This window comes from Dreissena polymorpha, chromosome 10 (genome assembly GCF_020536995.1).
Source record: "Dreissena polymorpha isolate Duluth1 chromosome 10, UMN_Dpol_1.0, whole genome shotgun sequence".
Classification (NCBI taxonomy): Eukaryota; Metazoa; Mollusca; class Bivalvia; order Myida; family Dreissenidae; genus Dreissena; species Dreissena polymorpha.
The window spans coordinates 89,851,634-89,864,578 of record NC_068364.1 but is presented as its reverse complement, the minus strand read 5'-3'; the positions used below and the strand labels follow the sequence as shown (position 1 = coordinate 89,864,578).

General features: G+C 38.1%; 1 protein-coding gene across 6 annotated transcripts in view; it reads left to right on the top strand.

The window, feature by feature from the left end:
* Positions 1–12,945, top strand: part of LOC127848211 (cytosolic purine 5'-nucleotidase-like) — a 35,886-nt gene that overhangs the window by 9,542 nt on the left and 13,399 nt on the right. For 5 of the 6 annotated variants that reach the window (XR_008034417.1, XR_008034418.1, XR_008034420.1 and 2 more), the window contains exons 4-12: positions 306–385; positions 1,068–1,128; positions 5,281–5,316; positions 6,125–6,232; positions 7,860–7,926; positions 8,631–8,853; positions 9,684–9,744; positions 10,680–10,737; positions 12,102–12,137. Coding sequence is in view for 2 of the 6 variants with exons in the window: in XM_052380530.1 (XP_052236490.1) it covers positions 306–385; positions 1,068–1,128; positions 5,281–5,316; positions 6,125–6,232; positions 7,860–7,926; positions 8,631–8,853; positions 9,684–9,744; positions 10,680–10,737; positions 12,102–12,137 (730 nt within the window). In the remaining 4 variants the exon portion in view is untranslated. The remainder of the gene's footprint in view (positions 1–305; positions 386–1,067; positions 1,129–5,280; positions 5,317–6,124; positions 6,233–7,859; positions 7,927–8,630; positions 8,854–9,683; positions 9,745–10,679; positions 10,738–12,101; positions 12,138–12,945) is intronic. The other variant, XM_052380531.1, reaches the window with a different exon arrangement.

Sequence of the window (12,945 nt, the reverse complement as noted above, 5' to 3'; positions counted from 1 at the left end):
CCCCCCCCCCCCCCCCCCTCCTGTTCATTTCGCATTTGGATAGGTGTTCTGTAAATACTGGTCTTAATGCATGTGCCTAAAGTGTTGTCCCAAATTAGGCCATGCAGTCTGCACAGGCTAACCAGGGACAACACTTTCCATCTTAACTGGATATGTTGTTCAGAAGAGACTACCTATTAGCGAGAAAGTCCATACAATCAGAAAGTATTGTTGCTGCTAAACTTGTGCGCAGTATAATCTGGGACGACACTTGTCTCACATGCATTAAGACCAGTTTTCCCAAAACGCTGCTCATACGTATTCAGGGCCCCCTGAAGAAGGAGACGATGGCCAACCGAGAGAAGTACGTGCTCAAGGACAGTCGTCTGCCCCTGCTCCTGGACAGGTCAGTCTGCAAGGGAGTGCAATGGCTTGTCAGTCTGCACAGGGGCTTGTCATCCCACAGGGTTACCCCGCCCCCCCCCCAACGCCCTGTTCACCCCGTCCATATAGAAGACATATGAGCCTTGGTCTTGGATAGCCAGGCTTAACGCATGTGTGGAAAGTGTTGTCCCTGATTAGCCTGTGCAGTCCGTGCAGGTTAATCAGGTGCCACCTCTTTCGCATAAACTGGATTTTCACTAAAAAGAAACATCTTTTTAGCGAAAAATTCTATAAAACCGGACGTGTCCTCTCTGAGAAACCTGTGCAGATTGCACAGGCTTATCTGGGATGACACGTTGTGCACATGCATTTAGCCCAGTTTTTTTCCAGAACATGGCGTATATTTACTATAACATGATTGTTGTTAAATTCTTATGAAAATTGTGGTAAAAAAAATAAGTGAATCAGTGATTGTTTCATTCTTTGAATATCAATTATGCTATTCACGATTGTTGGTTGTTTTGAAATAATGATCAGCATTCACTTTGTTTTCCTGAAAGAACTAAGCAAATCAAGGGTGCTAAGAATCGGACAAGAAGGATCACAGAGCAGTGGAAATGCTTGATGCAGTATTGAACCTTTTTACTGTTGCCTTTGCTTGTAGTGTCAATTGATTTACATGATTCTTCTTTTTGTGTTTGCAGAATGCGACATCATGGGTCGAAAATCTTCCTTGCCACCAATAGTGATTATGTTTATACTAATGTAAGTATAATTTTTAGGAACATCTAGTTCAAAATGTCACCAATAGTGACTATGTTTATACTAATGTAAGTATAATTCTTACCATCATCTACCAATAGTGAATATGTTTATTCTAATGTAAGTATAATTCCTACCAACATCTACTTAAAAATGTTTGAGTAAATATTACCAGTACAAAAAACATTTCTTCAAAGTATTATGTTTGACACGTATGTTTTTGGTCTTTCATATTTGATAATATTTTTTATTTTTATTTTTCTCATTCATAAAGGTTTATGTTTGTGATATATGCTATTTGTCCTCTAATGTTTTAGGGATGATAATGAGCGGTGACACACTATCGTCAAATTGAAGGAACACTATATGGGCCTTGCTCTGGGAAAACTGGGCTTAATGCATGTTCTTAAAGTGAGGTTCAAGATAAACCTGTGCGGACTGCACAGATTGCACAGGCTAATCAGGAACGAAACTTTCCACTAAAAGTGTTGAGAAGAAACTTAATTTAAACAAAAAAATTACTTTAAACAATTTCAAACAGGAGGAAGGTGTCATCCCTGATAAGCCTTTGCAGATGGCACAGGCTACTTTGAGGCGACACTTTAGGCGTATGAATTGAGCCCTGTTTTCCCAGAACGTTACTCTTTTTAGCTCACCTGATTGCTCAGGTGAGCTTTCCTGACCGGTCTTTGTCCGTCGTCCGTCCCTCCGTTAACATTTGCTCGTAAACACTCTAGAGGCCACATTTTTATCCCATCTTCATGAAACTTGGTCAGAAGCTTTGCCCCAATAAAATCTAGGCCAAGTTCCAAACTGGGTTGTGCCGGGTCAAAAACTAGGTCACTAGGTCAAAAAAAAGAAAAACCTTGTAAACACTGTAGAAGTCACATTTTATGTTCAATCTTCATGTAACTTTGTCAAAATGTTTGTCTTAATGAGTTTTTGATTTTGTTTAAAAGTGGTTCCGGTCTGTTGAAAAACATGGCCGCCAGTGGGCGGGGCAGTTTTCCTTATTTGGCTATAGAGAAACCTTGTAAACACTGTAGAAGTCACAACTTTTGCCCAATCATCATAAAAGTTGGTCAAAACATTGGTTATATTGATATCTCGGACGAGTTCGAAAATGGTCCAGATTGGTGAAAAAACATGGCCGCCAGTGTGCGGGGCATTTTTCTCTAAATGTATATAGTGAAAACATGTGAACACTCTAGAAGTCACATTTTGGTCCAATTTTCATGAAATTTGGTCAGAAGATTTGTTTTTTGATATGAGAGTAGAGTTCGAAAATGGTTCTGGTCAGTTCAATAACATGGCTGCTGAGGGGGGGGGGGGGGGGACAGTTTTCCTAATTTGGCTATAGAGAAACCTTGTAAACACTCTAGAAGTCACAATTTTTGTCCAATCATCATAAAAGTTGGTGAAAAGATTGGTTTTATTGAAATCTCGGACGAGTTCGAAAATGGTCAAGATCGGTAAAAAATAATGGCTGCCAGTGGGCGGGGCATTTTTCTCTATATATATATATATATAATAAGTGAAAACATGTGAACACTCTAGAAGTCACATTTTGGCCCAATTTTCATGAAATTTGGTCAGAACATTTGTTTCCTTGATGTGAGAGTTGAGTTCGAAAATGGTTCCGGTTTGTTCAATAACATTGCTGCCAGGGGGGGTGGGGGGACAGTTTTCCTTATTTGGCTATAGAGAAACCTTGTAAACACTCTAGAAGTAACAATTTTTGTCCAATCATCATAAAAGTTGGTCAAAACATTGGTTTTATTGAAATCTCTGACAAGTTCGAAAATGGTTCAGATCGGTGAAAAAACATGGCGGGGCATTTTTCTCTATATATGTATATAGTGAAAACATGTGAACACTCTAGAAGTCACTTTTTTGGCACAATTTTCATGAAATTTGGTCAGAACATGTGATTCCTTGATATGAGAGTAGAGTTCAAAAATGGTTCTGGTCAATAACATAGGGGGGGGGGCAGTTTTCCTTATTTGGCTATAGAGAAACCTTGTGTAAACACTCTAAAGTCACAATTTTTGCCCAATCATCATGAAAGTTGGTCAAAACATTGGTTTTATTGATATCTCGGACGATTTCGAAAATGGTCCAGATCGTTGAAAAAAACAGCCGTCAGTGGGCGGGGCATTTTTCTCTATATGTATATAATAAGTGAAAACATGTGAACACTCTAGAAGTCACATTTTTGGCCCAATTTTCATGAAATTTGGTAAGAACATTTGTTTCCTTGATATGAGAGTTTTGTTCAAAAATGGTACCGGTCAGTTGAATAACATGGCTGCCGGGGGGGGGGGGGGCAGTTTTCCTTATTTGGATTTAGAGAAACTTTGTAAACACTTTAGAAGTCACAATTTTTGCCCAATCATCATGAAAGTTGGACAAAACATTGGTTTTATTGATATCTCGGACGAGTTCGAAAATGGTCAAGATCGGTAAAAAACATGGCTTCCAGTGGGTGGGGCATTTTTATGCCCCCCTTCGAAGAAGAGGGGGTATATTGCTTTGCTCATGTCGGTCGGTCGGTCGGTCCGTCCACCAGGTGGTTGTCAGACAATAACTCAAGAACGCTTGGGCCTAGGATCATGAAACTTCATAGGTACATTGATCATGACTTGCAGATGACCCCTATTGATTTTGAGGTCACTAGGTCAAAGGTCACGGTGACCTTAAATAGTACAATGGTTTCCGGCTAATAACTCAAGAACGCATACGCCTAGGATCATGAAACTTCATGGGTAGATTGATCATGACTTGCAGATGACCCCTATTGATTTTGAGGTCACTAGGTCAAAGGTCAAGGTCACGGTGACCCGAAATAGTAAAATGGTTTCCGGATGATAACTCAAGAAGCATACGCCTAGGATCATGAAACTTCATGGGTAGATTGATCATGACTCGCAGATGACCCCTATTGATTTTGAGGTCACTAGGTCAAAGGTCAAGGTCACGGTGACCCGAAATAGTAAAAATGATTTTCGGATGATAATTCAAGAACGCATATGCCTAGGATCATGAAACTTTATAGGTAGATTGATCATGACTTGCAGATGACCCCTATTTATTTTCAGGTCACTAGGTCAAAGGTCAAGGTCACGGTGACTGGAAATAGTAAAATGATTTTTGGATGATAACTCAAGAACGCATATGCCTAGGATCATGAAACTTCATAGGTAGATTGACCATGAATCGCAGATGACCCCTATTGATTTTGAGGTCACAAGGTCAAAGGTCAAGGTCACGGTGACCCGAAATAGTAAAATGATTTTCGGATGATAACTCAAGAACACTTTTGCCTAGGATCATGACACTTCATAGGTACATTGATCATGACTTGCAGATGACCCCTATTGATTTTCAGGTCACTAGGTCAAAGGTCAAGGTCACAGTGACAAAAGTCGTATTCACACAATGGCTGCCAGTACAACGGACAGCCCATATGGAGGGCATGCATGTTTTACGAACAGCCCTTGTTCTCTATATGTTTATAGTGAAAACATGTGAACACTCTAGAAGTCACATTTGGCCCAATTTTCATGAAATGTAGTCAGAAAATTTGTTTCTTTGATATGAGAGTTGAGTTTGAAAATGGTTCTGGTCAGTTGAATAACATGGCTGGCGGGGGGGGGGGCAGTTTTCTTATATTTATATAAAAGCTTTTGAACCCTCTAGAAGTCACATTTTTTTGCCCAATCATCATGAAACTTGGTGAAAAGATTGGTTTTATATATATCACACAATTTATGCCATAATTATTGCCCTTAGATTGTCCAAATTTTCATGATATGTTACAAAATCCTTGTTAACACTCTAGAGGTCACAATTTTGTTTCAGATTTTATGAATCTTGGTCATAATATTTATTTTTGTAAGCAAAGTTTGATGTTTGGTAAGGGGGGTCAACTCAAAATATAGGCCACCAGGTCAAATCTTCCAAAAACAAAATCACTCCATATGCCAGAGTTTTGGTTCAATAATGATGAAACTTGACCAGGATGTTTGTCTGGACAATATCTAGGTCATGTTTGATGTTTGGTAAAGATTGAATGAACTGACTCCTCTCAGGTGAGCGAACTAGGGCCATCTTGGCCCTCTTGTTATAATATATATGTATATTTTTATATTGCAGACTATTATGGATTACTTGATGGATTATCCGTCAGAGGTAGGTTGTAATACTTACAGATAATTATAAACTATATTAATATTGTAAAAATACCTTAGTTATTAAAAGAATAATCAATAAATTATCAGAATTCAACTTATTATTCTGTTACACTTTGTCAATTTAAATACCTGTTTATAATGTATAACCCTTTTATATATTTGGCTTGTAACTATGTAAAAAACATGTATAATATAATGGTATGTTTTAATGATGATACAAATTAAACATTTGAATCTCCTCCTGGGAAGATGGGTTTAATGCATGTGCATAAAGTGTCGTCCCAGATCAGCCTGGGCAGAGCAGGAACAACACTTTCCGCCTTAACTTGTGTTTGCTAAGGAGAGAATTCTTTTGAACAAAAAATACCATTCAATGGCAAGTTTGGTTCCAGATTTGCCTCTGCAGACTGCACATGCACATGCATTAAGCCCCATTTTCCATCTGCAGACTGCACATGCATTAAGCCCCATTTTCCCACTGCAGACTGCACATGCACATGCATTAAGCCCCATTTTCCCAGATCAAGGTTCAGTTGTATAAAAATAACTTGTGCATGTGATTTATACTATATACATACTAAATACATGGGCCATGCTCTGTGAAAAGGGGGTTTAATGAATGTGCGTGAAGTGTTGTCCCAGATTAGCCTGTGCAGTTTTTGGAAGAAGTGTTGTCCCTGATTAGCCTGTGCAGATTGCATAGGCTAATCAGGCACAACACTTTGCGCACATGCATTAAACACCCTTTTTCACAGAGCATGGCATATATGTTTTTTAAGGTTCACTGTAAGTTTGCTTGTTTCTAGAATGGTCGTCCCAAGCGAGACTGGGTCTCGTATTTCGACTTTGTCGTCTGTGATGCCAAGAAGCCTCTTTTCTTCAGTCAAGGGACATTACTCAGACAAGTTGACAGAGTTCGTGTTCTTGGATTCTCCGTTTATATATCCGTTATTTCTTTTAACTTTTCCTACAGTTTTAATCTACTTACAGTTAAAACACCTTAATTTTACAATAATGTAAAGCTATGTGAATGCAATATATAATGGGTAGACATGCTTAAATCTGTTCAGGTAATTTTTTTTTTCATTTGTCAGTTTTTACCAATAGGTTTGTGATTATTACCTATTTTGTTAATTTAAACTAGAAACAGCAACAGTTTCCAGATATTCACTTGTTTTAAGCTCACAATGTGCTCAATGGTGAGCTTTTGGTATCACCCTTTGTCCGTTGTGCAGTGTACATCTTGCGTCGTCAACATTTGCCTTGATAACACTCTAGAGGCATACTTATTGTCCAATCTTCATGAAACTTGGTTAGTAGTTTTATCTTGAACAAATTTGAAATTAGTACAGGTAAATTGAAAAACATGGTCGCCAGGGAGCCTGGCATTTTTCATTATATGGCTATATTAAAACCTTGTAAACACTCTTGAGCCATTATTTTTTGTCAGATCTTAATGAAATTTGGTTAGAACATTTATCCCAATGATACTGTATCTTGGATAAGTTCGAAAATGTTTCGGATTGGTTTAAAATCATTGGGACAGAGGGCAGGGCATTTTTCCTAACATGGCTATTGTCAACACTTGGTAACACTCTATAGTCCGCATTTATTGTCCCAATTTTTCATGAAACGTGGTTAGAAGATTTTTCCCAATGATATTTTGTCCTCTAGAGTACATGTTAATTGTCTGATCTTTATGAAAATTGGTCAGAATATTTGTCTGAAGGAAATCTTGGATGAGGTCTAAACAATTTTCTGTTGCTAGGGGGTCTGGGATTTTTGTTCTTATATGGCTATAGTAAAACTTTGTGAATACTCTAAAAAGCACATTTGTTGCCCAATCTTCATGAAACCTGATAAGAACATTTGTTCTAATGATATCTTGAATGAGTGCGAAAATGGTTCCGGTTTGTTGAAAAACATGGCCTTTAGGGCGAAAGGCAGTTTTTATGTTATGGCTAAAGTAAAACCTTGTTAATACCCTTATTGAACTTGGACAGAACATTTTTGTAATGATATCTTGAATTATTTCGGAAATGGTTCCAATCTTTTTCAAGCATGGCTGTCTGGGGGCGTGGCATTTTTCCTTAAATGAGATAAGGTAAACCTTGTTAACATAATAAAAGTAACATTTATAGTTAATCTTTACGAAACTTGGTCCATCATTTGTTCTAATGATATCTTGAGCTGAACAGAACAGGTCAGTTCTCAGGTGAGTGACTTGTTTAAAACTTCATAGTCTTAATTGACATAACAATATCGTTCTCTTTGAAAATAAAGCCCTATGCATGTGTGTGAACTATCGCTCCAGATAAGCCTGTTAAGTATGCATAGGCTGATTAGAGACAATACTTTGTGCCTTTTTGTTTTAAAAATATTTTCTTTAAATTGGAAATTCCATAAAAGTCTGTAGGCGACGCCATCAACACTGGTTGTGCCAGAGCATGGCTCTATTTAAAGTGACAAGTTGAAAATGATCTCCATAGTTTGCAAGATAATGCCTGTTGTTTTATTGTATTATTGGCTGTGTGTTTGCAGGTAACAGGAGCACTGAAGCTCGGCACACACACAGGAGTGATCAAATCTGGCCAAATATACTCTGGAGGTAAGTCACACACTTCTTTGTGGGACATTGTTTTATTCATTTGAGATTTTGTCTAACAAACCCAGTGTTCATGAATCAGTCAGAAAAAAATCTTTGTTTCTTTAGAAAAATAAAAAATGAAGATAAATCTAAACTCGCCAGGTAAAGTCAACTACACAAAGTCACTAACTTCACAAATGTGCGGCCCTCTGGGTAAATGTGGCTGAATATGACCATAGCACAGGCTTTCAGGGAAGACACTTTCCACTTTTATGGGGTTTTTTGTCAGAAAAAGTATCTTTTCAACAAAAATGCAGTCTAGGCAGACAATTTTGTCCATGGCGATGGCTAATCAGGGAGGACTCTTTATGCACACGAATAAAGGCCCATTTTCTGATAACAAGGCTTAATTTAATTCAATTTGAAGGAGATTAACAATCCTTGCCATCCTATAATCAATTCACCAGATATGAGGTCTACTCTGTAAAAAGAGGGTTTAATGCATTTGCGTACTGTGTCGTCCCAGATTAGCCTCTGCAGTCCGCACAAGCTACTCAGGGACGACACTTTCCGCTTTGTTGATTTTTTTTTGTTTCAAGAAAGTCTCTTTTCACAGATCAAGGCTCATATATTGAATCATGGGATATCTCTATATCTCGTGCCTACATCCATTTGCCCTTTGACCTCTCAGTGTAAACCCCCCCCCCCCCCTACCTCTCCTGCAGGCTCGGTGGAGGTGTTCACAGAGATCATGGGCTCCCATGAGAAGGAGGTGCTCTATATCGGGGATCACATTTTCGGGGACATCCTCAAGTCCAAGAAGCTCAAGGGCTGGCGCACGTTCCTCGTGGTTCCTGAGTTGGCCCAGGAGCTGCTTGTGTGGACAGACAAGAGGGACCTGTACTCCAAGCTGGAGGACCTCGACTTTCAGATTGGAGAACTGTACAGGTGAGGAAGAGGTTAAAGTAGAAGTTGTTAACCATTTACTTCTCAGATATAAGGGGCTCTGGAAAAACATGGGCAAGATGCAGGTGCATTAAGTGTTTTTGCAATATTAGCCTGTGCAATCCGGATAACCAGGGTCAACACTTTGGCTTCTCTTCTTTAAGAAAATCCAGTTTAGAAGGAAATTGTCTTCCCAGTCTTCACTGGCTTATCTGGGAGGACATTTTAAACACATGCATAAAGCTCCATTTCACAAAACGCGACTAGTATGCATTTGGACCTGTTTGTCATCACTTAGAAAATCAAGTTAAATGAAGACCTTTTTTATAGATTCAAGTTTTAAAGGCTTCATTTCCAATCCTTAGATACTGATGAGCAACAAACAGCGTAAAATCTGTACAGCCTGTGAGTTACATGTAGCCAGTTTCACTGTGCTTCTGAGTGGGAAAGGGTCAAAGATGGAATATTTGTGAATTTTGCAAATTTTTTGTATTTAATAAAGTGAAGATATTGAATACCTGCCTTGAAATATACAGAAATACAAACAGATATACTGTATATAAAAAGGTGTTTATATGCTAAGCTGTCACAATACACTGTCATGCATCATAAGAGAGTTATATAGTTATCTGATTGTCTGTTATTTCATCTGTCTTTCCTTCCTTCTGTCTGGTTATGTTTTATAAATTACTTAGATTATTTTGAAACCCACCTTATCATTATAGTTAAGTGCCCTCAGGTCTCTGGTGAGTGTCTTAAGCCCATGGCCCTCTTGTTACAATAATTCAAATATCAGTGCACACTCTGTACAACATTGAGATGTTTGATTGCAGGAATCTGGACAGCGCGTGTGAGAAAGGGCCGGACATCACGAAGATTCAGTCCAGTATCAAGGTATGTTAGAGGGGGCCGGGTGGAGGATGGCTGTATGTACACACTTTTATGTTTGACCTTGGTCATTGAAACACAATGCTATTTACACTTACAGTGCAGTTATTGATTTGCTTATATGAGCCTTGCTGTGGGAAAACAGGGCTTAATGCATGTGCAAACACTTTTATCCCATATGAGCTTATGCAGTTGGCAATGGCTGATCAGGAATGCCACTTTATGCTTTTATGGCATTTTTGGTTTGAATAAAGTTAATAAACAAACGTCCAGTCGAGGCGGAAAGTGTTTTCCTTGCTTTGCTTTTGCGCACTGCACAGGCTAATCTGGAGCTACACATTATTTACATGCTTTTAGCCCAGTTTTCCCAGAATGCAGCTCAATTGTTTATATGAAAGAATTCTGTCATTTGTTGTACAACTGGTGCTGGTTTTGCATTTTATCACTATTAAGAGACTGCAAGCTGTAACTGAATCTTCTTACTTGTAAGTTGTGAAAATGTACGTAATTCTTGTTGTAATTGTGAGTAATTACCCACAGGTATTGGATCCATGTTTTGTCTGGTTTTGCTATTTCTGTTGGTTTAGTATCAAATTGCAAACTACAAAGAAATCTTTCACTGATAGAGCAGACAATTCATGTAGAATAAAAAATGCCAGCTATGTTATAATTGATAAAGTGATATATGAGCTGCATTATGCAAAAATGGGTCTTAAACCATCAGCGGCCAGCATAGCTCTAAACCAGCCTTCGCAATTGCATACCCTGGTCAGAAGCGACCCTGTCTGCTATAAAATCAAACAAGGTTTTGAGGTCCAGACTGCCCGAATTGGGCTGGTCTAGAGCTACATTGGCTGCATATGGCATAAGACCCATTTTCGGATGACATAGCTGATATGATATATGAAAATTGAGTTCATATTGTCCTGTTTTCCTTGCAGAGTGTGACCCATGAGATGGACATGTCCTATGGTATCCTGGGCAGCCTGTTCCGCAGTGGTAAGTCTTGTGACGCTTTACACTCATATGGTGGCATTATAGCGGTGGCAGTGTTGACATTGAAGTGTTGTATGTCAAGTCTACCATAGTTAACTGGAAATGTATGTGTTGCTAATAATCTTCTCATTGAAGTTGATATTAAAACACTTTAAAGAGTGATATAATCACATATTATAAAATACATTATTGGACTTGTGTTTATTACTTTTTACCTTCTTGTATTTTGTTCAGAATTATGTTATTAGTATCACCATTGACATCCATATATTTTCTTCCTATCATTTGAAAACAACTTGTGCTGAGCATTTGAAATGAATGATCTTTGTTCCAAACATTCAATATTCTGGATCTTTCAAGATTTGAACTTGACAGAGGAAAAATAAAACGCAACGTTTTCAAAAAGAAAATTGAGCCTACTTGTGGGTAAACGAAGCCTAATGCATGGGCGTAAAATATTGTTCCAGATTAGCCTCTGACATCTGCACATGTTAATCAGGGACAACTTTTTCCACTTTTATGGAATTTTCTGTTTAAAGGAAGTCTTTTCTGAATGGCAATCCGGTTTAGGTGGTAATTGTTGTCCCTGAAAGCCTGTGCGGAATGTTTGGGAAGACTCTTTTCGCACAAGCATTACGCCCCGTTTCTAGATAACGGCTTGTTTGTTTATGAATCATTTTGTAGTTGTGTTGTGTGATTTTGCTATTGTTTGTTAGATTGTACTTATATTTAAGGGTATCCACTTTGTAATCATCAGTTGGAATTGCTCTTGGTCTTTTGTCAATGATAAATTCGCTGGTATTTTTAAGTGTATATTTATATTTTTGTGATATTGACCAGAGGAAAATAGCATACAGTAGTGTGCAATTAGTTGTATTATAATGTAATAGTTCGCTAGTAGTATATAAGAGTTATACTCTGAGAACACCAGGCTTTGTGAATGTACTGTCTCAGATAAGACTGAGCAGTTTGCACAGTCTAATAAGGGACAGCACATTCTGCCAACACCCAAGTTTTGTTTAAAAGAGACTTAGAAGAGACTTTCTTTAGAATAAAAATCCATGAAAGGGGAAGTGTTGTCCCAGATTAGCCTGTGCATACTGCACTGGATAATCTATGACAACAATTTATGCACATGCTTTTAGCCTGGTTTTTCTAGAGCGTAGCACATATGGTCATTTAAGTAAAAAAAGAACTTATCTGGGTCTGAAAAAAACAACATATTATATTATTATATCCTTTTACATCAGGATGGCCATGTTATAGCTTTTAAATTATTTTGAACATGTGGAAACTCTTGGTAATATTCACTTTCTGGTTATTGCACTTTTTCCTGAGTTTCAATTTGTAGCTTGTATGTAATTCAGGCAGTTGGTACTGGGATCCAGACTCACAAGTACATGGTAAGCTGGGAACCAAACAATATTTATCATTTTATGTTATGTCGCAAGTGGTGCATCTAGTGGTAAAAAAATTAAGTTAAATATAATGAGAAATATTGTAAAAGCCTGCTGCAATGGAATGTTCAAACGATATTAGCTACACTTTGGGAAATCAGGACCTAATGCATGCGCCTAAAGTGTTGTTCCAGATTAGCCTGTGCTTGTGCAGCCTGAACATTCACAGGCTAATCAGGGAAGACACTTTTGGCCATTATAAAAAAAATGTTTGAAGGAAGTCTCTATATTGAACAAAAATCTAGTCTTGAGGGAAAGTGTCGTCCCTGATTAGTCTGTGCTGATTACATAGACTTATGTGAGATAACACTTTATGCTCAAATATAAAGCCCTGTTTTCCCAGATATGGATAGTCATTTACTGATATTTAAAGATTGAAATTATGCATACATTTGTGTATATCCTTAAGTCTTGTTTTAAATATTTTTTTAGGCAAATCATGGATATTTGAATACTCATCTGCTTTACTGCCATAAGCAAGTTTTAAATGATTAAAAAAAAAGAACAAAAATATCTTCCTACACATTTTGTGACCATGCTGTTTAAGCATGTTTATGAGGTTGCTGTGATGAAATGGATATGGTGTCTGCCTAGCAACCGGGAGGTCATGGGTTCAATCCCCCCTGTGGGAGCGTTTTTTAGATCTCCCCCAAAGACACCAAGTACTGGTTCTAGGCCCAGGAAACGGACTCGAGAGCATTTCAATAAGCCTGAGGCTTTGGATACAATCGAGCTAAAATAAATATGTTTAAAC